At 53.6% G+C, this 25,137-nt stretch overlaps 8 protein-coding genes across 8 annotated transcripts; 4 read left to right on the top strand and 4 right to left on the bottom strand.

The window, feature by feature from the left end:
• Window positions 1-8,951, top strand: HMPREF1120_06906 (uncharacterized protein; the record flags this gene model as incomplete). Its single annotated transcript, XM_009161117.1, has 1 exon — window positions 1-8,951. A coding segment is annotated over one exon (8,951 nt), but the record flags the coding sequence as incomplete, so codon positions are not given.
• Window positions 8,952-9,498: 547 nt separating this feature from the next.
• On the bottom strand, window positions 9,499-10,873 carry HMPREF1120_06905 (uncharacterized protein; the record flags this gene model as incomplete). Its single annotated transcript, XM_009161116.1, has 3 exons — window positions 9,499-9,957; window positions 10,010-10,502; window positions 10,554-10,873. The coding sequence occupies 3 exons, from the start codon at window positions 10,871-10,873 to the stop codon at window positions 9,499-9,501; spliced, it is 1,272 nt and encodes a 423-aa protein (XP_009159364.1).
• Window positions 10,874-12,378: 1,505 nt separating this feature from the next.
• HMPREF1120_06904 (uncharacterized protein) lies at window positions 12,379-13,606 on the bottom strand (the record flags this gene model as incomplete). Its single annotated transcript, XM_009161115.1, has 4 exons — window positions 12,379-13,173; window positions 13,226-13,246; window positions 13,300-13,509; window positions 13,571-13,606. The coding sequence occupies 4 exons, from the start codon at window positions 13,604-13,606 to the stop codon at window positions 12,379-12,381; spliced, it is 1,062 nt and encodes a 353-aa protein (XP_009159363.1).
• A 181-nt stretch (window positions 13,607-13,787) lies between these two features.
• On the top strand, window positions 13,788-15,325 carry HMPREF1120_06903 (uncharacterized protein). Its single transcript, XM_009161114.1, has 2 exons — window positions 13,788-14,222; window positions 14,280-15,325. Exons 1-2 carry the CDS (start codon window positions 13,958-13,960, stop codon window positions 15,146-15,148), a joined length of 1,134 nt encoding a protein of 377 aa, XP_009159362.1. The 5' UTR covers window positions 13,788-13,957; the 3' UTR covers window positions 15,149-15,325.
• A 141-nt stretch (window positions 15,326-15,466) lies between these two features.
• On the top strand, window positions 15,467-18,962 carry HMPREF1120_06902 (SUN domain-containing protein (Adg3)). The gene is made up of 2 exons (XM_009161113.1): window positions 15,467-16,996; window positions 17,049-18,962. Exons 1-2 carry the CDS (start codon window positions 16,583-16,585, stop codon window positions 18,174-18,176), a joined length of 1,542 nt encoding a protein of 513 aa, XP_009159361.1. The 5' UTR covers window positions 15,467-16,582; the 3' UTR covers window positions 18,177-18,962.
• Window positions 18,963-19,133: 171 nt separating this feature from the next.
• HMPREF1120_06901 (uncharacterized protein) lies at window positions 19,134-21,420 on the top strand. The gene is made up of 2 exons (XM_009161112.1): window positions 19,134-19,406; window positions 19,816-21,420. Exons 1-2 carry the CDS (start codon window positions 19,383-19,385, stop codon window positions 20,878-20,880), a joined length of 1,089 nt encoding a protein of 362 aa, XP_009159360.1. The 5' UTR covers window positions 19,134-19,382; the 3' UTR covers window positions 20,881-21,420.
• A 736-nt stretch (window positions 21,421-22,156) lies between these two features.
• On the bottom strand, window positions 22,157-22,845 carry HMPREF1120_06900 (AP-2 complex subunit sigma; the record flags this gene model as incomplete). Its single annotated transcript, XM_009161111.1, has 2 exons — window positions 22,157-22,570; window positions 22,741-22,845. The coding sequence occupies 2 exons, from the start codon at window positions 22,843-22,845 to the stop codon at window positions 22,157-22,159; spliced, it is 519 nt and encodes a 172-aa protein (XP_009159359.1).
• A 739-nt stretch (window positions 22,846-23,584) lies between these two features.
• HMPREF1120_06899 (MC family mitochondrial carrier protein) lies at window positions 23,585-24,574 on the bottom strand (the record flags this gene model as incomplete). The annotated part of the gene is made up of 1 exon (XM_009161110.1): window positions 23,585-24,574. One exon carries the CDS (start codon window positions 24,572-24,574, stop codon window positions 23,585-23,587), a length of 990 nt encoding a protein of 329 aa, XP_009159358.1.
• Window positions 24,575-25,137: the final 563 nt, after the last annotated feature.

Genomic DNA, 25,137 nt, shown 5'->3' with positions numbered 1-25,137 from the left:
AACAGACACCAGCTACCCAGCAGAACCAGCCTGTTCAGCAGACTCAGCAAACTCAACAGACACAAGCTACCCAGCAGAACCAGCCTGTTCAGCAGGCACAACAGACTCAGCAGACACAGGCTAACCAGCAGAAACAAAGCACGCAGACGCAACCCCAGATTGTTAGCACGCAAAATCAACAGACACAGCAAGCTAGGCAACAGAGCACCGCAAACCAACAGAGCACTGCTCAAAGTACTGGGAATGGACAGTATACTCAGGCCCAGCAAAGCAGCTCTGTTGCTCAACAATCCGCTCAAGTACTACATTACACCATTCCGCACCAGCAGACCACAACCCAGGCTGCCCGAACAACGCCCCGGCAAAGTACAGGAAATAACAACCAGCCGACGCAGTCAACGGGAAAGCAATCGACAGGAGCCACCACCAAAACGAACGGGGAAGACTGGCAAGACTGGCCGCCTAAGTCTACATCCTCCGCCATCAAATCATCTGGAATTCCCAGCTCGGCTTCTACGGCTCCCCAGGCGTCTACGGCCCCTTCAAGCAGGTTCACAACCATATCAACTACGAAGCTCGCGCCGTCGACCAGCACGGCTGCACTTCCGACAACGAAATCCACTTCTACCAATTCCCAAAAGGTATCAAGTACTGCAGCTACGAGCTCTCCGGTCATTCCCATTTCAAGCACCACGAAATCCAAGTGGCAGGACTGGACATCGAGTGAAGTATCCTCGATTTCGTCGGCTTCTTCCGGTTCTCCTTCTACAGGGACCACAAAGTCTAAGTGGCAAGATTGGACAACGACTAAGCAGACTTCAACACACCCCGCATCGTCCGAGGGTCCTTCTATCACAACCACGAAGTCTAAGTGGCAAGATTGGACGTCGAGCGAGCAGACTCCATCCCACTCCCCATCCTCCGAAGGTCACTCTGTAGCCACCACGAAATCCAAGTGGCAGGACTGGACGACATCGAGCAAGCAGACTTCAACGCACTCTGCCTCTGAAGGTCCCTCTGCAACCACCACAAAATCCAAGTGGCAGGACTGGACATCGACTAAGGTGTCATCCGTCGGCCCGTCATCTTCGGGAAGCCCGTCTGCCGCAACAACGAAGTCGCAGTGGCAGGACTGGACAACGTCGAGCAAGCACACTGAGACGCACTCACCTTCCTCAAAGGGCTCTTCAGCACCCACTACACGAACCAAGTGGCAGGACTGGACAACGTCAAGCGTACAGACTTCAACTCATCCGGCATCATCAGAGGGAAGTCCAGTGACGACCACTAACAGCAAGGGGCAACATTCGACATCAAGCGAGCACTCTTCGACAGGGCATTTGACCACCTCTACGAAGGAGAACTGGCATGACTGGACATCGAGCAAAGTGTCCTCCACTTATTCGTCGTCGTCAAAAATCCGTTCTACAACAACCACAAAGGCTAATTGGCATGATTGGACGTCGAGCAAGCAGTCTCAATCGCACTCCCCTACCGCTTCCTCGGCCGCAACTACGAAGAGTGACTGGCAAGATTGGACGTCTACCGGGCATTCTCCATCTCATGCTTCTACTCACAGTTCGAGCATGCCTTCCGCAGCAACCAGCAAAACCTCATCGCAGGCTTCAACATCAAGCGAACAATCTTCGGCCCACTCATCCACAAAGCCCTCGACCGCAACTACAAGAAGCAAGTGGCAGGACTGGACTTCCAGTAAACATTCTTCTGCTCAACATTCCACCCAGCCTTCGGCAACGACTCCTTTGGCAACGACAACAAATACTAAATGGCATGACTGGACTTCGAGCAAAAGGTCTTCAACTCCTTCCACCCAGTATAGCGAAACCACGACCCAACATTCATCTCATGCTAGCTCATTGTCTACTTCGGGAACGGTGACCACTACCTCACAGAGCGTGGGTCCGTCTTCCAGCCATTCGTCGAAGTCATCAACTACTGTCTCTACGGCAACTCTTTCGTCACAGACAACATCTGAGAGTTCGAGTACTGGGGTTACCAGCCGAACAACCGCTCCCCTTACTTCTTCGACGGAGACTTCCACCGCAGCAACTACTACCAGCTATACTGGCTCTAGCAGCGCTTCGCAAACTATGGAAACAACCCCACCAGCATCATCAAAGACCACTAGAACGAGGTGGCAGGATTGGACATCGAGCAAATCGTCTTCTGCCCACTCAAAATCGACATCTACCACCTCTGGATCGTCTCATCCGAGTACAACCTCTGCTGCACCCACGACGCATCAAAGCAGCTCAACCCCTGTTAGCTCATCGCCAACTACCAATGCACATTCCAGCAAGACTTCTTCTACCGCTGTCTCGTCCAGTTCGGGCCAACGTGGCTCGAGCACTGCAAGCACGACTCCGGAGGTGCCCACCACCTCTCCAACAGTTTCGAGTCGAAGCACCTCCGGGTCGGTAAGCACGACCTCTTCCATTGTTGAAACGACAAGTAGCAAAGCCTCGAGCACCGCCTTCTCCACCCAGCCGACTACGTCAAGCACCTGGAGTCAGCCTGCAAGTTCTTCGCAAAGCAAGAGCGGTTCAACAACCACGACCCTGGAGCACAGCAGTACCACTTACACCCCTCCCATCTTTGTCACGACCCCCACAACGTCGGCGACAACGCATCCGGCGGGGACAAGTGAGACTTCTACATCCTGGGCATTCTCGACCCCTTCATCCCCTACAAGTTCTGTCCCTAGCACTGGGATCACAACAAGCCCGCACGCTTCTTATTCTTCCATGACTACCTCGCACGAAGTTCACTCGACGACTGGCTGGACCACGACCTCTACCAAAGCTACCAGCTCTGGAACTAGCTTCAGCCCATCTAGCACGTCAGAATCACGACCGTCATCCAGCGGTTCGAGCAGTCGTAGCTCCACCGGTATCTCGACCTTTTCGACAAGAACAAGATCAACTTCGGCGTCCTGGACTGTCTCCACCCCCACACCTTCCACTACAGGCACAGTTCACTCGAGCCAGACGACCCACACGACTCGTGCCCACACCTCTTCAAGCCCTGGTTCGTCTTCGACATCGGTATCAACCCCAGCCAAGAGCACCAGCACGACAGCCTCAGCTTCGACAGCTACAGCTTCGTCCACGAGCTCATTCTCGACATGGAGCCCGACAACTTCCAACACGACTCCGTCTACGCCGGCCAGCTCCTCAACGGCCACGAGTGAGACCAGCTCTGCTTGGACAATCTCTACTTCGCAAACCACGCAGACAACTAGTGTAACAGCCTCGACGATTAGCTCTTCTCAATCTTCGAGCGAGTCTAGCACGTCAATCTCGTCGGCAACGCAGACGCCTTCGACTACTGCCACTCCAACTTTTTCGCATTCGTCCACACTTCACACGACAACGCAGTCGCACTCTAGCAGAAGCAGATCGACGCATTCTGTGTCGCATTCTACTGAAAGCACTGCTTCTACAACCCTGCGCTCGAGCACGGAGGTATCCAGTACTCCCTATACCACGACCGGTGGCTCTCAGACGACTTGGTCTACAACTGTAACACCGACCATTCCTGCAACAACGAGCCATTCAAGCAGCACTGGAACAAGCTCAACAGGAGCTGTGACTACTTCAAGTGCGGGATCAACAAAAGGAACCTCTACTGGCACTACGGCGACGCCAAGCACCTCCAACACAGGTAGCAGCAGCGTTCCTGGTGGCTCATCCACCTCGTCAACGAGACAACATCACAGTTCAACTACTCTCAGCAGCATTCCAGGCGGCTCATCCACCTCGTCAACGAGACACCATCAAAGTTCAACTTCTGTCAGCAGCCAGGGCGCTACAACCACCTCGCCGACGGCTTCCTCGTCAGGTGTCAGTTCGCGGTCGTCCAGCTTTTCAACCTCTGTGAGCAGCGCACAGTCTTCGTCCAGTACCCACCACAGAAGCTCCTCCACGCACTTTGTCCCAACTTCGAGTGGAACAACTAGCAGTGGAGTCCCCTCTTCAAGTGCAACAACCAGCTCGACGATGTCAGGTCCTGCAACTACACACTCATTCACGGCGTCTTCGGGGACGACCTCGGCTAGTACGTCCACTTCTCAAGGTACGACGTCGCTTCCTGCGTCGTCCGGATCAACAAGCTCGAGCACTCTTCCACCCTCGGTCACGACTTCAGGGACCATCAGTTCTTCGAGCACATGGTCAACTGGAACCAGCACCACATCAGAGTCCACTTTGAGCACGTCTTCGACCAGCGTAGGTGGCAGCACGAGCAAGTCTTTTGAATCCTCAACAAGTGTGGCAACATCGTCAACATCCAGCCCGACCACTACCATTTCTAGCACTCAGAAGTCGAGCTCCTCGTCTGCCAGCAGCACGTCAACCACACCATCCAGCACGTCTGGTCGGACCAGCCAATCGTCTCCGAACACATCCCCGTCAGCTTCGAGCAGCACAACTATCAAGTCTAGTACGGTCACCAGCCAGACCTCCCAGACCTCGACACATTCTTCCAGGTCGAGGACAACACCTGTGGTTCCCACGACATCCAGTCCCGGTGGTCACACCTCGACGACCAAGTCGAGCTCAATTCCTATCTTCGTTTCGAGTTCAGCAAGCAGCAGCTCAACCCGACCCTATACGTCGACCACGACTGGTGGCCCCTCTCGTTCCACCTCTCGTTCCAGCCGGACTTCAAGCGGCTCCACGCAGACCAGCACAAGCCACAGACAGAGCACGATAACGAGCAGTCATACTTTACCCTACACAAGCTCGTCCACTCCATTTACCACCAGTCCGTCGGTCACTACATCAGGGTCTACTGTGGCTACTACAGAGTCAAGCGCAACCAGTAGCTCTAGCAAGCCAGCCACTACCACTACGATTCTCACCACGGTCGTCTCAACAACAGCATCCGTGCCGACGAGCGCCACTTCTTCCCAGGTGACCACAACAGCTACGACACCGCTCTCTTCATCCACCAGCGCAACAAGCGAGACGACCACGCCGGCACTACCCTCGACAACGGGGCAGACAACGACTACTGGTGGCACAACAACACAGCCTACGACCGCTACCACAAGTGAGAGCACGAGCAGTTCTAGTATCTTGACTAGCCTTACCACGCAGTCCACAAGTACTAGCGAAGGGAGCACGACCCAGCCAAGCACTTCCGTGAGCTCTTCAACTACTTCTGTCGTAACAAGCAGCACAACAGCAGTCAGTACGACAGCTGCCTCAACGACCGAGACAACAACCTCGTCCCCGACCATCTCTAGCACGTCGGCAACGGGCGTAACCACTACCATCCCAACGACCACGAGCAGGCCGAGTACCACACAGGCCACGACCAGCACTGAAAGGAGCACTACTTCTGGCACGATAACAACATCCAAGTCCTCAAGCTCGGGCAGCACGAGTCATCGGACTAGCTCCAGTTCCATCGTCACGACAAGTCAGTCGACAGCCACAACGACTGCGGTTGGGTCAACTTCAAGATCTACGCTGTCTACCGGGGTCACCACCTCCCCAACGCTGCCAGCGACAAGCGGGACGTCTACTCAATCCACAAGCAGGACCACCGCGACTGGGTCCACAAGCAAGTCAAGTTTCACTCCATCTACTGGTCTGACTACTTCGCCAACCTCGCCGGTGACAACCACAGCAAGTACTCAATCCACGTCGACAAACACCCCGCGTGGGTCAACTCTTGGAACCAGTCAATCTACTACTGTCACTTCCCACACAACGCCAGTCACCAGCATTACTACTCAGTCCACTAGTAGATCTCCCACGACTGGGTCCACGAGTACATCAGGCTCCAGTTACTCTAGTATTACTACCACCCCTCATACGGCACCAACAACAGGCATCACGACTTCTCGGTCTACCGTTAGGACCAGCACGCCTGAGTCTACGAGAAGATCAACTTCATCACAATCCACGCTCTTGACTAGTTCCTCAACAGTGCCAGTGACTAGCGAAACAACCACGCAGACCACAAGCAAGCCAAGTTCTTCTCAGTCTACCCCGGTAACCACTTCGTCAACGCTGCCAGCTACGAGTGTTACGACTACCCAGTCCACCAGCAAGAGTACAGTGACCGGGTCCTCTACCAGCCCAGGCTCCACTCAGTCTACCGGAAGGTCAACAAGCACCCATTCAACTGGTGTGGTGACTTCAACGACTGTTCCTGCAACAAGTATCACCACGACTGTGTCTACGAGCCAGACTACTACTGAGATAACTACCCCTCCAGTGTTCATCAGCTCAACCTCCCAGTCCACGTCGGTGAGCACAACCAGCTCAACCACATTGCCAGTCACAACTAGCATGACCACTCAATCAACTGGCACCTCAACGACTACGGAATCTAGCAGTGGAACCACAACTACTCAGTTCACTAGCTCAGGCAGCACTACAGTTCCTGCCACCAGCGGTAGTACAACTACAACTCCTGTCAGCAGCAGCACCAGCAGCACGACAGCCCCGGCGATCAGTAGTAGCACGTCTACCACCCCAGCGACAAGCAGCACTACGTCTACCATCCCGGCAACTAGCAGTGGCAGCACAAGTACAATTCCGACAACGAGCACTACATCTACGGTGCCCACGACAACTAGCACCAGCAGCAGCTCGTCTACAATCCCGGCCACGAGTAGCACTACCCCCAATGTCCCGACGACGAGCCGCACTTCAATCACTACCCCAGGGACGACCGCTACCTCCAGTGTCCCAGCGACAACAGCAACAACGACCGGGAATGGCAGTACCTCTAGTACCCCGGCAACGAGCAGTACCACGCCCAATATTCCAACAAGCAGCAATACTTCACCTACGGTGCCGGCTTCAAGCACTACCAGCTCAACGGTCTCTGTGAGTACTTCAAGCAGCAGTGGCAGCACAACTACAGCTCCCGGAACGAGTACTGCATCTACTGTCCCGGCGACAACGTCTACAGCCAGCAGTAGCACGTCTACCTTCCCGCCGACGAGCAGCACTACACCTGCTTTCCCAGGAACGAGTCATACCACGCCTACTGTTCCAACGACGAGCAGCACATCAACCACTATCCCAGGGACGAGCGCTACCTCCAGTGTCACAGCGACGACAACAACAACGACCACTGGCAGTGGCAGTACGTCTACCTTCCCGGCATCGAGCAGTACTACACCCGTTGTCCCAACGACGAGCAATACTTCACCCACAGTGCCGGCTACCAGCTCTACCAGCTCAACAGTCTCGGTGTCCACTTCAGGTAGCAGCAGCACATCTACTCTTCCGGCAACCAGCACTACCAGCTCGACTGTCTCGGTAACTACTTCAGGAAGTACAGCACCGGCTATTAGCTCAACGAGCTCAACAGCCTCGGTGACTACTTCAAGCACCAGTGGTACACCTATTGTTCCGGCGACAAGCACTACGAGCTCAACTGCATCGGTCGCTACCTCAAGTACGAGTGGTACACCTACTGTTCCGGTAACAACTACTACCAGCTTAACCGTCCCGGCAACTACTTCAAGCAGCACCGGTACTTCTACAATCCCTGCAACCAGCTCTACCCGCTTAGTTACTACTTCGGGCAGTAGCAGTACATCTGGCGTTCCCTCAACAAGCAGCAGCACAACGGTTCCGGCAACCAGCAGTGGCAGCGTGCCTCCTGTTCCCCCAACAAGTAGCACTACGTCCACGAGCCCAGCCACGAGCAGCAGAAGCAGTACAACAGCTACCGTTCCTGTGACCAGCAGCACGACCGTAGGCTCATCAAGCACTACGCAGAGCATCACGGTCACAACCTCCACGCCATCTACGTCCTCGACATCTGTAACGACTGGCACAACTGAGACTACCACTGAGACTACCAGCTCAGCCAGCAGTACTACTGCTTCGACCAGTGTGCCGACCACTTCCACTGTGCCGACTACCAGTACGCCCAGTGTCCCGACCACTGCAATTACCAGCAGTGTCAGTACGCCGACCACTCAACCAACAACGTCGGCGTCGGCATCTGTCAAGACGACAGGCACCACGAAGGTCACAAGCACAACGGCCACTCCATCATCCGGCACATTTACTCCTCCAGTGCCCAACAAGTCGACGACATTCCAGACAGTCACCAAGTCCAAACCACCACCGAACCACCATAAGACAACTCAGACTGCACCACCGTCTCCATCTACGTCTACAAAAACCCAGCCTTGGGAGGAATGGTGGTCAGAGACGACGAGCACGGCAACTGCCACCAACATACCAAGCCAAAGCCAACCCTGGGAAGAATGGTGGTCAGAGACAACCACAGTCCCCGCAGCAACTGTAACCAAAACACCCGGCCAACCTTGGGAAGACTGGCACCACACCGAGGAGACCACGACTGTCACTGTCACACCGACCGCGCCCGCTGAATCCACGGCGACCACAACTCCAGCCCCCGGTAAAAGCAAAGGCAAAAGCAAGCCATGGGGCGATTGGCAATTCCATAACAGTACCATGGCGACGACTACGACTCTGAAGCCCCATCCCACCGGCGGCTGGTGGAAACATAAGTCATCCACTACCGGTACAACCACCACGAGCACAAGCACAAGCACAACTGTGACTACTGTTGTCTCAACTCCAACTCTAAGCCACGAGGGCAAAGGCGGAAAGGGAAAGGAAAAAGGTCACGGCGGTGCCGGCTGGAAAGACTGGGACAAGACCAACGAGAAGGAACATGGCCATCAAGGCAATAAAAGTGGCGAAGAACAAGAACAAAACGGAACCAAGTGGGGTGATTGGGAAAAGACCAAATCTCAGCAGAAAGGGAAGGAAGGAGAAAAAAGCAGCAGTGGTAATGATGACAAGTCTGGCTCCGGCTCTGGCTCCGGCTCTGGCTCCGGCTCTGGCTCCGGCTCTGGCTCCGGCTCTGGCTCTGGTTGGAAAGATTGGGCAGGCCAGAGGAAGGGACGGTACGTAAGGAAGTAAAAGGCGGAAAGACATACGCGAACAAGCAGGAAAGGGGGGAAATGGAGTTTCAGGGAGGACTTTTTTGCCTTCTCACTTTCCTTCAGGCAAATTGGTGATATACTAGTAGGCTCACTTGGTTTACTTTCTTGTTTATTACTTCAACCTACAGATAGTTGGAACAATGAACCCATTCATTCTGTTTTCATCATTTTTTTTTGGTTCCATCCTCTATCATATCCTAGGTACCTAAGGTATGCTAAGCAAATACCAACCTGGAAAGGAGCTATCACGACATGAGTTTGAGGACCATCACCAATCCTTTCCAAAGCCGATGTGAGACATGACAACTCTTGCATTCCCCCATTCGGTGCTGCACTCCCCCGTATGCTAGAAAAAGGAAACTCGCGATATCTGGTCATACAATACACTCTATGTAGAGAGGGAAGAAAAGGTAAAGAAAATGCTTGCACGCTGCGTCAAAGCCAGGCCCGGTCAACCACTAGAACTGGCGCCATGCATCGAGTCAACGATCAACAGACGGCGCCAGGCAGGTAAGTCGAGTCCATTATGCAATGAAGTCGCGTGCAGCAAATCTTCCTCTTCCTCGTCCGAATCTGCCACCGGCACCACCGGCACCACCAGCTCCTCCTCGGCCACCTTGACCACCTTGTCCGCCTTGTCCACCGCGACCAGCACCGGTGTTGCCAGTGTTGCCACCGGTGTTGCCTGCTCCTGCACCAGTTCCAGCACCAGTAGTTGCCTTTCCAGTACCGGTCTTTCCAGTGGCATTTGTAGCAGTTGATCCGGTGGCGGAGGTGGTGGCAGAAGCGGCAGCAGAAGAGGAGGCGGCGGCGGCACCAGTACCTTTGTTGCCATTGCCAGCATTTCCAGTGTTGCCCGTGTTACCCGTATTGCCGCCCTTGCCTGCGGTGTTGCCAGCGGCATTTCCGGTATTGCCTGCATTGCCGGTGCCTTGGCCGACGGTAAACTTCGTGCAATCATCTTGAGCACCACGTTGAGCAACCTGAACAGTAATTAGCACGGAGGAACACAAGATCGGGCGGCTAAACACCTACAGGCATGAGCACAGGTTGATGGTTAGAAGCACTGTTCATAGTGCAGACGCGGTAAACACCAGCCGGGAGACCATTGGTGACGGTAGCCTGGAGGAGACCGTTACCATTGCCGTCGTCGTTGATACCCTTGAAGAAGGCAAACTTCTTTGGGTCAGGAGGGGTCTTGGTGGCAATGTTGCCGCCCAAATCCTGGATAGTAACGTGGCAATGACCAACGACGTTGCCGTTTTTCAGTGCTTGGGGTGCCGCATAATAGGTGGCGGTTGGATCAGTAAATGAACCGGCTTCAAGGTTGCTGATCTGTACTTGGACGTTGAAGGATTGGTTGGGGGTTATATCATCTCCCGGGCCAGGGAACAGGATTATGGATGAAACCATGTTGTTGTTTGACGGGATGTCACCCATAACGATACCATTGCAGGATCCCTGCGTGACTTGAGCACCGTTGGTAAGAGTCTTGCCAGTACAGAAATTGATGAAGTTCGCCGGGTCACTATCAGATGTCAGTACTTGGGAGAGCTTTTCCTTGGATCAAGTAACATACGTGTCCGAAGGCGCTTGACCAGCGTCACCCGAGCCACCAGGGGAGTTGCTGGCTTTCTGAACATTGGCAGCCAGCAGGGCAAGACCGTTGTTTCCACCGGCACCGCCGGTGTTGGTGTTGCTAGTGCCGCCATTGTTGTTGTTCCCGGTGGCCGCACCCTTTGATGCGGTGGCAGCAGCGGCAGTGGTAGCTGATGCAGCGGCAGCGCCACCTTTGTTGTTGTTGTTCCCACCGCCTCGATTACCACCGCGCTGGGCAACAGTTGACGAGGCAAACCCCAAGGCAGCAACGGCTACCGTCAAAAGTTGAGTTGTCTTCATTTTTCTGGGCACTGTATTGGAACAAGGCTTAAGGTGAGAGGGAAGCAATTGGTAGATCTGGACTTGGTGATGCGAACAGGGGCTTTTCTTTTGCACAAGCAACAAATAACGAAAGAACTCGCGATCAACGCGGTTGAAAATAAGCACACAAAGGAGCGGCGAAGGAAAATATGCAGAGATGCGTCGAAGACACCCGGAGCTGAAAGGAATGGAGAGGCACTGCCACGATGATGATACGAGAACCAAGAAACCAGACGGAAGAATGCGATCTCTTATGCTTTGCACTTGGCAGCCTTTCAGTCCCACCCACCGGAAAGGGAACGGATGCACCGTTCATGGTGATTTCCCTTGAGGCTGGAAACGTTTCCAACAGCCATTGATGACACAAACGACCTCCAGGTGCGTCAGGTCGGGTAAGGAGAGGGAGCAAGGTTCGCAGGTTACAGGTCGGTCACAGCATGGCGCCGCACGGCTGCCGGCGAGGCAAACAAGCATTGCCAATGTTTTGGAAACAGAACAAAGTGACCTAGAATCGAGACGCCCAGCAGAGGCAGAGACGAGGATGAAGCTGACAGGGTTTCGAAGCGTGTCGGAGAAGGGAGAAGGCACTTTGTCTGAAACGGGCGGTTGTAGCGAGTGCAGCCTAACGGTGGACTAGACGTTGCAACAGAGTATGGCGGCTAGCGACAAGAGGACTAGTGCTGTGGTTAGAAGGCCCGTAGTGGTGCTTGGCGCCCTCTACGTCTCCCCTGGCGCCAGCCTTGTCTGAGCTCCTATCGACGTCATTGGTCTCCCCATTCGAGCCTTCGCAGCCTGTCCATTCTCTCACCATCAACATCCTGCTACAACTTCCTGCACCAATGCCTCCGTCTCCCTTCCTCAATGCCACGATTCGCCTGTGTATCCACTGCATCTGATGTCCCAGCCTTATATTTTCTTTTACTCCGTGCCGGAGCGAGATACTCCGCTTCAGTCGATGATTGAGGTGCTACCAAAAATAGTCCTCAAGACACGCCCTTGACTTTTCCCGCCTACACTGCATGCACTCCGTGCAACCCTGCATTCGCTTGCACTGTATCCGTGCAACAGATCTCTCCTAGTCCAGGCCAAGCTTTGGCCAAGCTTCGTCTATGCCGATTGCCGAATAAACGATCCCTGGTCTCAACATGAGGCGAAACATGTTCGGGAGTTTAGACGAACCAGGGAGGAGAGGAGGTCAAATTCATCCTACTCCCTATTTTCCGGTGTCTCTTTTGCTTAGTCTTGTTCTGATGCTAAACTATGTCTCCTACATTGCACGCCGCGGGGTTTGATCTGTCATCATAATGGCGCACCATTAAAGATGCCGTTGATCTTCACCCTCTCCGAGCTGGGGCTAGAAATCCTTCCTGCACCAGGCAGGTTCGACACCAAACCACCCGCTCCTACCTACCGGCTGGTCCAGTTCCGGGCGCGTCTCCTTCGAATTTTGGACGCCCATAGCTGAAATCAACGGCTGCAGGCTACTACCCAAAATGTTTGCCTTCGGTCACCATGGTAGCCCTGCCAGACAGAATCACATTTGCGATGCTGGTCGACCCGTCTGTGTCTGTCTTGACGTCCACTTCCACGGCAATTGTGCATACACGTCCCATCTCCACGCCTTGTTGAATGCCGAATACCTTCCGCTCCGTTTTAGGCTCAAGCTTCAGCTCCTCGGCCTTCTTCGCCAGGTCCTCCTCTGTTTTGGGTTGGGTCGTTTGATCAGGAGCCGCCGCTACTCCATGCAGTGCCAGATAGCATGACAAGGCGGAAACGGCGCTTCCAGTGCCGGGGTCTTCAATGCCGTGGGAGATCATTCGAGCTTGCACATTGTGTATAGGCGGCTCGCCAGCTTGTTCCAGGTTGGGCAGAAGCTTGTAGTACATGCAGCCAACGAAGCTGGGCGACCACTCCTCATCAAGCTCCACCTCAGGTGATTTGCCAGCTTGAACCGCTGCAAAGAATGGGGGATTGTCGGTCAGGTCGACGAGGACGAAGCTCATTCCTTTCACAATCGAAACGAGAGGATACGTCTTGCCCTTCTCCTTGTCAATGGTAGGAATGATTTGAACATGTGGTTGGGTTGCTATGATCTTGTCAACAGGGACCCGTTGTGAATGGACGTGGAAGTTATGAGGCACAGCGCAGGCTGCCACCTGGCGATAAGGGTTGAAGAAAATTGGGATCCTTCCGGCCTTGGTCAATAGGACAGCGGTCTGGCGTTGGTTGTCACGGTCGGCCGGTCCACCATACTGCATCTTCTCAAGGTACTGGAAGATCTAAGGGCCTATCGTTAGAGATCTACACTCCTCGACGGCAGCGATGTCTCACATAATGTGCTGTCCCAATAACCTGTCTGCATTAGTGCCCTTTTCGCATGTATAATAGCCACGTCGCGAACTTACAGGATGCCCAGCGAAGGGCAATTCCTCGCCTATTTCGGTAAATATCTCGAGAGTCCGAGGCTGGCCCGGTGCTGGAGCATCATGTAAAAAGCAAGTCTCCGAGTATTTGAACTCCTTTGCAATCAGAGCCTTGCGCTCCTGGGAAAGCGAGTTTCCGTGGACCGACACAATTGCCAGCGGGTTGCCTTGGAATTTCTCGGCTGTGAAGACCTATGTCTTTCAGATCATGTCCAGCAGGGCCAACAATAAGCTGCCCAGTAGTCAAACTCACCCCCATGGTCACGAATGTATTCGGACCGGAAGCCATAGTGTGGTATGTCGATGAGGCTGGGATTAAAAACACGCGCAGCGCCGTGCAACGGGAAATGCGACTGGAAGAAGCAGCGGTTCAAGGCGCGATACCTTGTCGAATGTTGGTCTGGAGGCCCGATACGTATATGTATATGTATATATACAGGATGGGTGGTTGGAAGTTGAGCGAGAAGTCCTCGACTTTAGTTGAAGTTAGACTCGAGATATATTCTGGATATCAGGTACTTCTGGTTCTTGGCACGATAAACACCGAAGACTCAACGCCCTTCGACCCTACTATATAATCAGGTTCGGCAACTAGCTCGACGATCCAATTCGCGCTTGGACTTTTGGTACATGTCTGAATATGTCTCATACAACAATACCAAATTTAAATACGCTGCGTCGCGGTCAACGCGGCAGAGGCAGGGGCCGTGGCCACCCAGCGGCACACTCGGGCGGAGAGGGGCATTCGGGACGCCAGCGACAAGACGATATCGTCCAAAGCACCGACAACGACGCGGCTACCTCTCGTTTGAGCGCCGTGGAAGCTGGATATCTTGAAGACCCCTTTGCCAGACTGTTGCATTCGGACGAACAGGTCCCCAGGCGGCTGCCTCTGATGAATCGAGGTAGGCCAAGGATGTGAGAGAGAGCGCCGCTCCAACGTTCTCACATGTTCGTTCTAGGCACATATCTACGCACCGCATCCATTGATCGCATTGTGGACACGTTTTTATCATCTACAGGCCGCGAACGCAAGCAGATCCTCTCGCTAGGTGCCGGCAGTGATACCAGATACTTCCGCTTGAAGCAGAAACGGAAGATGCCGGGCAGCATTGTCTACCATGAAATTGATTTCGCACCCAACACTCAAAGAAAGATCGCTCAACTACGCAGTCCTCCTTTTGCAGAGGCCGCTAAGGCCCTGGCAGGTGTCGACTTGCATTCGCCCGATGTGCAGCTCTCAGAGGACGGCGCAAGATTAAAGTCCTCGGAATACACCATCCATGCCCTAGACCTCCGGCAACTTCCTCGAGCCGACGTTGATTTGCCAGGAGTGGATAAAGACCTACCGACTCTCATCATATCAGAATGCTGTCTCATTTACCTTTCGCCCGAGGAGGCCGACGCTGTATTGCGACATTTGAGCCAACTTTTCCCATCCACCACGCCTCTGGCAATTGTCATATATGAGCCCATTCGCCCACATGACTCGTTCGGCAGGACCATGGTCAGCAATCTCATGAGCAGGGGCATACAGCTACAAACCCTTGAAAAGTACTCGGGACTCGAGGAACAGAGGGAACGATTGAGGGCCCACGGGTTTAATGGAGATGACAAAGTCGGCTCAGGGGCCGAAGCGGTGGATATCGACTTCATCTGGCAACATTGGACCACGACGGAGGAGAAGGAACGGGTGGATGGACTGGAATGGATGGATGAGGTTGAAGAGTTCGTCCTCCTCGCGAAGCATTACTGTGTAAGCTGGGGCTGGCGCGGGTATGGCGAAGGTTCATGCTGGAGGGAGCTGCCCACCTCGAGTGAGAAGCAATAAAAACAGTGTATACAGTGGTACTGTTTCAGCCGTGCCTGCAATCAAAGCTGGTGAGCAACACGCTCAAGCCGGCACGATTCCGGCAGTTTTTCGGGACTGCAGTCCTATGCATTAGCATTGACACCCCGTTCACGAGTCAACTTCTATGCCACCCGCATTATACAGGAGTAGTACCGTACTCCCCCTTCCACTTCCTCTCAAAGGGATATTTGGTCACGTGAGTGCCGGAAGACGGATGCAGTTTTTCCGAACATCACGTGCCTCGGCCTTTGCTGTTGTGAGCTTTTGCTTGCCGTCGCCTGCCATCCTGTCAATATCGCGATGATGCCTGTCGTCCTCATGATCAAGATACACGATATCAGTATTGCTGCAATGACGAGATGCCTCTACTAAATCATCCACCTGTTGCTACGCAGCAACACTCTTCTGTTGCTGGTTCGTTTCTGGAGTTTGCAAGTTTCGCGCTTGGGAGCTGTGGCGCAACCCCAAACCAGCCCAAAAGCGCCATTCGTCAACGGCGCCCCCAGGGAAATTCATCAAGGACACGTTGAAACCTCGGGTGAATTCACGGTTGTGTGCCTCTTTCTCTGCCTTCCGCTCACAAGCAGCTGAATCGCCGTCGAACAGGTGAGGATGTTTCTACAACTGAGAAACAGCATTATCGACCGGTCTCGTCCAGAGCAAAGACCACCCGTACCCTGTTCTCGAAGCGTTGGGCCCGTTAGGAATGTCCAAGACTAGGTATTCCAGCTTCCAAATCCAACACCGAGATTGCGGGTGACATTCCACACAGCAGGAAATGGCACCCCACAGCAACCAGCGGTTGGCAAAATGTGCAATGTCGAGCAAGAGATGAATTGCCTATGTGATTTGCTTATCCCTGGTATCGGCCATTTAGCCTCGAGTGCTAACTTCAGTCGGAGTATTCCTGATTTGCTGCACGAAATTTGACAGCGCTCAAGCGGGCCGGGGCCCGACACGATCAAGGCCAACATCCCTGACCTTCCCCGATTCTGCAACATAAACAGTGGACCGCGTGTGGAGCGGCAATGTACCAGCCTTGCATGGCTCCAAGACGGCCTGCCATGGTCGACTCTCCGTCACAGGCAATTTGCTGCTCGGGCTTGATCTGCGTCTCCTTTACTGTTCACCGTTGCTAGCACGTCGACGACCTGTCCTGTTTTTTTTGCGCCGTTCTTTTTTATTTTCGCTCCTTCGTCGTCGCCAGGTTGCTGTCGTTGGATTTCTGCTGTCGCGCGCGCTCCGCGAGCTCTCACATTCCCTCAGGAGGACTGACCCTAGTCGCTCATTTCGAGTTTTTTATCGTCACGCGCCGCGACAGAAGCATATCGCGGTGTCGCAAGTCGACTGTCATGCAACAGCAACAATAACAGCAACAACCGTCACGCGAGATCGTACGAACCGCCTGCGCAAATGCGGCAACGAACACTTACCTCGAGCGCGAGCGCTCTGTTATTACTGGCAGCTTCTGTTATTGGCGCAAAGCATGGAGGAGTCCACGACCATCTTGAAGTCCTTCACAAGCGCCATCGCGCCCACCGCGGACTGCACTCCCGCTCCACAGCGGAGGATGGCGACCATGGCATTGAAATCAGGACAGTTCCCGAAACTGTAACACCAACATTGGAAAAGCGAGGGGGACAATGCGCGTTTCCGACCGATGCTGGTCTCGTTGCAGTTACTCCAAATGAGCAGAATGCTGGATGGGCCATGAGTCCTGATCAGCCTTGCAAACCAGGAAACTACTGTCCATACGCGTGTCCGCCAGGTCAAGTGTCAATGCAGTGGGACCCCAGCGCGACGTCCTACTCATACCCAAAGTCAATGGTTAGTCGCTTTCTAACGATAATCAGTGGAGCAATGCACTGACTCTGAACAGAACGGCGGACTGTATTGCGACGAGGATGGCAACATTCAGAAGCCGTTTCCGGATAGACCTTATTGTGAAGAAACGCCGAACAACATCGGGGTCGTGAACAATGCGGGCTCCCATGTTTCGTTTTGCCAGACGGTGCTCCCAGGAAACGAGGCTATGTTGATCCCCACCTTGGTGGGTGAATCCGCCAATCTTGCCGTACCTGATACAAAGTACTGGTGTGGCACAGCGGCACATTATTACATCAATCCTCCTGGCGTCGGCCCAGATGAGGCATGTGTGTGGGGTGATAAGTCGAAGCCGGTGGGCAACTGGTCACCGTACGTCGCCGGAGCCAACATCGATGCTTCTGGCGAAACGTTCATCAAGCTGGGATGGAACCCTATCTACCTGGAACCTGCAACGCCATTCCGTACCGAGATGCCCGACTGGGGTGTCAAGATTGACTGTCCTGATGGCAATTGCAACGGTCTTCCTTGTGCTATTGACCCAACCAAAAACAATGTCAACGAGATGGTCGGCTCAGCTAGTGACGGAGCTGGCGGTGGTGCCTTCTGCGTCGTAACAGTGCCGAAGGGGTCGGCCGCAAACTTTGTCGTCTTCACGGCTGGCGGTGATAGCAGCAGTGGCAGCGGCAGCGGAAGTAGCACCAGCAGCACCAGCAATGGTGGTGGTGCGGGCACAAGCTCATCGGCCCAAGGGTGGAAAGGTGGACAATTCTTCCAGACAAGCAGCGCAGCACCAGCCTCGTCGACAGAGTCCTCGACCACATCGACCACAACCTCCAGCGAATCATCTTCATCCCCCTCGTCGACCACTAGCGCTTGGACATCATCGTGGTCGGCTACCAGCTCGTCTTCCGTATCGACAACATCTTCGGCGGCAGCGCACACATCATCCCATTGGTCTCACGCGCCCAGTCCATCGGCGTACTTCTCATTGTTCAACAACTCGACGACTACTAGCACAGAGATCTCTTCTGAAGGGAGCTCAATCGAAGCCACAGCAACTCCAACGGCGCCCTCGAAGCAGCCTTCGATCCAACCCGCCACAGGGGCGGCATCTACCAATGGGTTCTCTTTCGCGAGCATCCTGTCAGGGCTAGGCCTATACATCCTGTTCACTCTCTGATGCTCGAAAACGTCCTGGCCTTATGGGTCTCAAAGTGGCATTCACACTGGGCTTTTAAACAGTGATGCCATGCCTGGTGGGCATCTCAGCGCAACTGGTCTTGCAGACGACCGTCGAAATCCCCTCGACACATCGGCTGGATATATTCCGAGGAACACCTTTTATTCCATTTACGCCATTTTCGATGAAACACTTTGTTCCTTATATGATCGAGGACACCCTTTTTCTTTTCTTCTTTCTGTCCGTCTCATTCTGGAAATGCCGGTATAGCGACACCAACAACGCATGGATTGGACTTGCTTACAGCTGGGAATATTTTTTTACTCTGGTTCAGCACCGATATTTACCCCATATACTTGTTGATTGTGTTTGTATGTATACCTTGGAAGGGTTCAAGTGGTGGTTTGAGGTCTCTTTCATGACGATACCATATGGCAGTACATTCTTGATCTTGCTCAAGACTTGGGGCGAGTCCCCCCGGCGGGTTGCTCTGAGAAGACGAACTTTACGGGTCTTGAGGTTTGGGGTAAATAGTTGAGTGAGCGCAATCTGTTGATATACAATGTAAATGACGAGGAGTCTCTTTGCGACGGTTCGAGATTGGGAAATCATTCAAGTTGCGAAGCATAGAGGACAACTTCAAGCTGCCACATGGACGACGTACCTTATGTCCGCTGTGTTTGTGACGGTACCGCCCAATTGCCTAAAGCAAGGTACCCGGTACCTAGTAAGGTAGTCGTATACACGGCACACTCCATGTTTGATGCACAGAACCGGTACAAGTGGTAGCACGCAGGTCTGATGAGAGGATCGTCAAAGCAAGTGCTTAGCAGTGTACTGTGTACTACCTATGCATCACTGTGAACATTGAGATGCCTATGATGACTAAGCCGACGAGGCTCGGTTTCGCCCACCTTGTAACTCTCCGCCTTGTGTCGCGACAACTGGAATTTGGACAATCACCGCAGCCTGCTTTGTCCACCACAACTTGAACTTCAAGTCCTCCGAGTCCACAACGCCGCCATTCCTTGATATATACTCCTCCTTCGAATCCCGCCTCGTTCCTAACGTCTCGATCCCCAGTCGCGCGACACTCCTCAAGGGCGAGGTCCATTGCACGAGAATAGCATCTTATCGAAGAACGCCTACACAGCAGCAACCGCAACTCCACGCCGGAATCCCCCCACCGCACCGCGTTTCTCAAAGATGCCAGCGGCATCACCCCAAACAGTATGCCTTCTCTGTCCCTGCTCTGCTCCTCGTCCTCCATCAGTACTGGCTCCCTGGGTACTCCATACCGTGGTCAAGGTCAACATTGAGCTACACGCAATCCAACCCACCCCATCCCGTCTGTGTTGATCATGTCCAGACATGCATGGCACCAACAAGATAGGACAATATCCCAGGGGTTCTTAGTCAATCTCAACCCTCCGCCTTCATTTCAGAACACCGTTTGACCATACCTATACATCCTGGTTCCAATATACATACCTCACGAGAAAATGGCCCTCATATCTTTGAACCTCATTTCATTGTCTCTTCCCGAACCATCCAGTCCTTCTATTCTAAATAGTCATCCTACATTCTGTTTTCCCTTGCATTCGCGAAACCATCCAGACTGATTATCCCTCACTCTCAGATCAAATTAAAATCGACTTTGCGCCTCCTAATCCCACGGCTTCGCAATGCCCAAAAAAAGGACACAGCCCTGTCAATCGCCGCGCGCCGCGAAATGGCCGAACTACTCTCGCAGGCCCGCGAAACATCAGCACGGATCCGCGTTGAGAACATCATCCACACCGACATCACCGTCGAACTGATGGAAATCCTAGAACTCTACGCCGAACTCCTACTTGCGCGGGCAGGACTTTTGGACATGCGGGACAAGAACATTAAAGAAGGCAACCACTCCAACACCACCGACCCGTCCTTGGACGGAACATCCTCTTCCTCTACAGGCCTCGAAGAAGCCGCCGCGAGCATCATCTACGCCGCGCCCCGACTGCCACGCGATGTGCGCGAACTGGGAATCGTGCGCAACATGTTAATTGAGCGGTTTGGAAAGGACTTTGCGGTACGGGCGAATGACAACATTGACAACATTGTCCCCGCGAGGGTCGTTGATAAGCTTAAAGTCGATCCGCCCAGTCCGAAACTGGTGCAGGCTTATCTTGAGGAAATTGCCAGGACGTATGGTGTTGATTGGCCGCCTGTGAAACAAACGAATGATTTGGATGAGTTGGCGAGGGAAATCAACGACGAAAATGACGATGATGATGATAATGGTGGGATGAAGGAACAACCGATCCTTGCAGATACAGAAACCGCTGTGACGCCTTCGACACCAGGAGGGGTCAAGAAACCGAATAAAATCGATATAGATGGCATAGGAACGCTACAGAATGCCACGCCGCCGAAAAGTTTCGCTCCAGGCGGTGGTGTCAGAAGTCCCGTGTCTGTCGCTCCGCCGGCTGCCAGGTCTGACAATCCCAGTCCCAAAGTCAGGTTGCCTGGTGGTGGTGAGATAGAAGACAGAAAACCGAAGCAACAGCCGACGACGACGTCTACTTCTACTTCTTCAATAACGGCTAAAGCAAATCATGCGCCTGCAGCGGGATCAGGAGGTGGTGCTGGAGGTGGCGTGCCCGGCAAGGTGCCCACCGTGGATGATTTGGCAAAGAGGTTCTCGGCATTAAAGAGATGAGAAACAACTTGAAGAGAATTTTCACGAAAAGGGGTGGATTGGCTCTGCGCATATCAGGAAAAAGGGAAGAGTACATTCAAGGGGATAGGGTCAGAAACCCCCAACCCACTGATGCCCATGCTGCTTCGATCATGGTACCCGGCATATTAGTACATGTGCCAATGGCAATATTGCTATCATGTCATCTCCATGCTGAGAGGAGAACATGATGCTCTTCAATGCAGTGGCCGACATATGACCGCCGAGGCAGAGCTCTGAACGACTGCTGCCAGGTGGAGGATTAAGTCTGTGGCCAGCCTGAATGAGAGACAGCCTAGGGTATACCTCCGATGGAGCGCCTCGACTTGGTCGGCCCTGAATAGGACAAGATGAAAACCCTCGCTCCCTTCCCCATCCGATCTCTTTTTAGAGCGTAGATGATGCCTCAGCAGTGATGCCACCGATTGAAGCCATTCGACGAGCCGTGGCTCCCTGTTTTGCGTCGAGTCGTCGTCTTTACAGGGGGCGAGATATATACTGCAACTGCCATCACATATCGTAGACTTCGCTGTCCATCTGCAGTTTTGTCGAATCCCTCCAGTCGTGTGCCTAGCCTTTCCACGCTTCAAGTTTGTGATGACGCATTCTGCATTGCTTTCCCTGTCTTCTCTCACAGGCAGCTGTAGCTTGGGCTATCTTGCGTGAGGTAGCGACTGGTCTTGACGGCGAGGCATGGCATGGCATCTGAGCCGCTCTCTCATCGACACCACTATTTCGTGGGAGGCACTGGTTAGCGACCATATGCTTGACCAGCTGGCTGATTGTGTGCTGTATGTAGGCGGCCGGGCCAGGCATTGTGCGCGAGTCTCAATAGATAATGTGGTGCGGAGATTTGACAGTTGGTCCAGCCGCTCCAAACTCTCCCTCAGCACCGTGCATGTTGTACGTTCGTAGGCCATGGACTGTTGTAAATGTTGATAAAGCATCCCTACAGCCCATATCGAGAGTGCCGCTTGCTCTCCGCTGCGGACCGGGAAGGTAGGAGCCATTTATATGGCAAGCAACCACACTCGGCCGTCGGCTCGTCGTCTGTATCTTTGTCCTTGTCCTCAGATATTGTTATACTGTTGGAGGAGGTAAGTAGATATCCGTCTCAATCATAGACCACTTTTTGTTTTGTTTTGATCAACGGTACGGCATGTCCTCGCGACCAACCACAGCGGCCTCCCTTTGTCGCCTCAAGGAAGAAAGACAGACAAGCCAAACTGGCTGATAATGTCTCTCTTTTTCTTTCTTATCACTCCAGTTTATCCAAATGTTCCAACCTCGTCAAAACAACCTGTTTACTCGTCTCCTCGATCTCACCGGCAAGAAACACCTCGTCGAGAATCGCATAGACCTTGTAGAAATTGAAAACAAGGTCCAATTCGCAGACATTCCCGAAAAACTGGTCGAGGACCTCCACGAAGAAATGGATGGCTTCGAGGTAAGCGAGTTCGTTGTCGTTGGCGTCGACGCAGACGCAGAAGAACAAACCTGCGTACCGTCTGTACACGATTTTGGTGGATGATAGGTTCTGGCGGACGAGATGGTGGCCACCGGTGCCCGAGGTGCCGCTGCCGCTACTGCTGTTGCTGATGCTGGGGGCGGAGCGGAACTCGACGAAATTGGATTGGTATTTTTGGTCGCGGGGCGCGATTAGGCGGTGGACCTGGACGAATATCAGTCAATAATTGTACGTATTTGTACGGGCGTCTCATTCTCGAGTGTCAATAGGACAAGGTATGTGTTGTCAAGACACGCCCCCGGGGGTGCAGGATGTGTAGTCAGTGTGGGTGTAGGAGTTCTAGAAAGATGCAGTGGTTGAAGTGTACGACATACCTCGCCCTTCAACTTGACCTTCTCTTCATCCGTGTACGGAGCGTACCATTTGGCCAGACGCGTCTTGCCCTGACGATTCTGGACGAGGATGAATGAGAGGACCATTGTGGAGAGAGTGTCTTGTCTGTAGGATATGGACGGGTCGTGTTCGTTGTTACAGTGGTTGGCTTAACAGCCGGGAGAAGGGAGAATCGGTCAAGCGATCCGAGTCATCGGCTGGAACTTGGAGCACAGTTGACACAAGAGGTAGCAAGGCATTCGCAAGCCAAAGAGACGGTGTGAGAGACAAATGAGTTACTCGACGTTGGTGTCTTTTGTCTTCCCCTAGTAGGAGGATGAATAATAAGGCACCCAACCCGGTGTAGTAGCGTTATGGCCGCGGTGTCTGCACGTGTATTGACACCGCCCGGACCAAGAGTCGATTAACTCCGGCCCTTTGTGTTTTAACAGAGAGTACAACGCCCAACCTGAAAACATCTGCATCTATCTGCTGCCGCTGTGCTGACAGGGCGCTGAGTACTGTATGCTTGAGCTACGCGAACATCGATCTGCACAAGTCGAATTCTTTTGATTCGATATGCTAAGCAGATTCAGACGTAGGCCGTCAAATTGCGGTAAGAATTGATCTACTGTACACCTCCCACGGCATGGCATCATACCTTATGTACCATCTCCATTGGGTTGTATATCAAAGCTGGATTCCAGCGCCATCGCTTGCCTTCCACAGCCGATCTGACGTGCTAAAGAACCATGTTCCTCCGATAAATTCTCATAAGCTCCGGCATACGCCAATGGAACGGACGAAACAAAAATCGCTTTGTTTTTCAATTTTGCTTTTTGCTTTTCACCCAAACATCTTGTTCATAGCCTTGTGGGCCAATTCCACTCCAACAAACGTGGCCGCATTGGCCGGGACAGCTCTGGCCAGTGCAGGGCCGAAACCCGGAAAGAAGGCTTTGATACCTCCACTCCGGTAGACACTACTGATAGTGCCACTGATGGTGGGCCGGCCTTCAGCCGACTGGAGTCTGGACTTGATAGTATCGACGGGGAAGACGGGAATCCACATGGCGACACCAGCCGCACCACCAGCCGTCATGACAGCAGGAAGACTGAGCTCGCCTGTGGCATTTCCATCTTTGTCCTTGGGACTCAGACTGCGCTTGACATACTCGTAGACGGCAAAGTAAGCGGCGGAGCCAGGCCCGTCGCGAGCCAGAGTCATTGCGCTTCCGCGAAAGACGGACCGGATCCCGCCCTCCTTGTATAATTGGCGCACGACATCGATGCCACCGCTGTATTTCGGTTTCTCGCCGGGGGCCAGCTGTTTCTGACCCTGGATCTGAAGGAGGACCTTGACGCGTTCAAAGGGGGCAGTGATGAGGGTCATGGGAATAGCGGAGAAGAACCCCGCCGCGGATATCTGTCCGATGCTATACTGCGGCGTGTTGTTGACCACGGGGACCGTCGTAAACGTGTCGACCAGTCGCTTGCCCATGTCGTATCCCCAGAAGCTGACGGCAAACATGGGAGTCACGCCCACCAGCGGCGCCGACACACCCGCATACAGACCCCGAGCCAGTCCTTCCCGTGCAATCGTCTTCTTCACCACGTCAATCGCACCCGTATACACCCCCTTGTCGGCCGTCTGTAACCGCACCTTGACCAGGTCGAAGGGATGTCCGACAATCACGGCGCAAACACCGCCCACACCGCCCGCTGCTAGTGATCTCAGCCCGGACACGGCGCCCTTTGCTGTCTCCTTGACTTGCTCCTTGACCTCTTCTTTGGAGGGAAGCTCCTCCACCGACGTGGGCACGGCTGTAGGAGCCATTGTAGGGGGATGTATTGGGAAAACAGAGTGTTGAACGGGAGGATGATGATCGCTCAGAATATGTGTTTCCTTGTTCTACCCGCCTCCTTTCTTGTTGGTTGGATCTTGTTCGTTCGGGGGGACGGAGCTGAGAGGAGAGATCAACAGCCCAGAGGCTTGTACGAGGGGCTGAAGCGAGTTGCGCGCGATAGAGAAAAAGCCTCGATTATCAGGGTGTTATCATGGCTCTGTCACGGCGCTCTTCTTGTCAACAACCTGTAGAATTCGGAGAACTTCCTGAAGACCAGATGCAATGCAGGAGAAACGAAATAGATCGTGGGCCAGGTCTCTCCATAAAAAAAGCTGTGCTGGCATCTCGTGCCCTTGATCTTGTTTGGCTCAGGCTCCGGACACGAAATGCCGAGGCTCGGGCGCCAGGCACCAAACATCGAAATTCCTCCGTGACTCCGTGGGGTCCAGTTTGGGTCTTTGCCCGCGCAGTCTGCCTCCCTAGCCTTCTCCAGCCTTCCCCGTCCTGTTTTCGTCTACCAGAAATACTCATAATTCATGCTGACCAACATCAT

This window comes from Exophiala dermatitidis (genome assembly GCF_000230625.1).
Source record: "Exophiala dermatitidis NIH/UT8656 unplaced genomic scaffold supercont1.6, whole genome shotgun sequence".
NCBI lineage: Eukaryota > Fungi > Ascomycota > Eurotiomycetes > Chaetothyriales > Herpotrichiellaceae > Exophiala > Exophiala dermatitidis.
The sequence above is the reverse complement of the archived record's forward strand: the minus strand, read 5'-3'. Positions and strand labels throughout refer to the sequence as shown.

What these genes read in the sequence shown, in the direction of transcription:
- HMPREF1120_06903 (XM_009161114.1), top strand. Translation starts at nt 13,958, where the DNA reads ATGTCTCATACAACAATACCAAATTTAAATACGCTGCGTCGCGGTCAA. An exon ending in GCTGCCTCTGATGAATCGAG is followed by an intron (nt 14,223 to 14,279) that starts GTAGGCCAAGGA and finishes TGTTCGTTCTAG; the next exon opens with GCACATATCTACGCACCGCA.
- HMPREF1120_06902 (XM_009161113.1), top strand. Translation starts at nt 16,583, where the DNA reads ATGCGGCAACGAACACTTACCTCGAGCGCGAGCGCTCTGTTATTACTG. An exon ending in ACTCATACCCAAAGTCAATG is followed by an intron (nt 16,997 to 17,048) that starts GTTAGTCGCTTT and finishes GACTCTGAACAG; the next exon opens with AACGGCGGACTGTATTGCGA.
- HMPREF1120_06901 (XM_009161112.1), top strand. Translation starts at nt 19,383, where the DNA reads ATGCCAGCGGCATCACCCCAAACA. An exon ending in CAGCGGCATCACCCCAAACA is followed by an intron (nt 19,407 to 19,815) that starts GTATGCCTTCTC and finishes CCTCACTCTCAG; the next exon opens with ATCAAATTAAAATCGACTTT.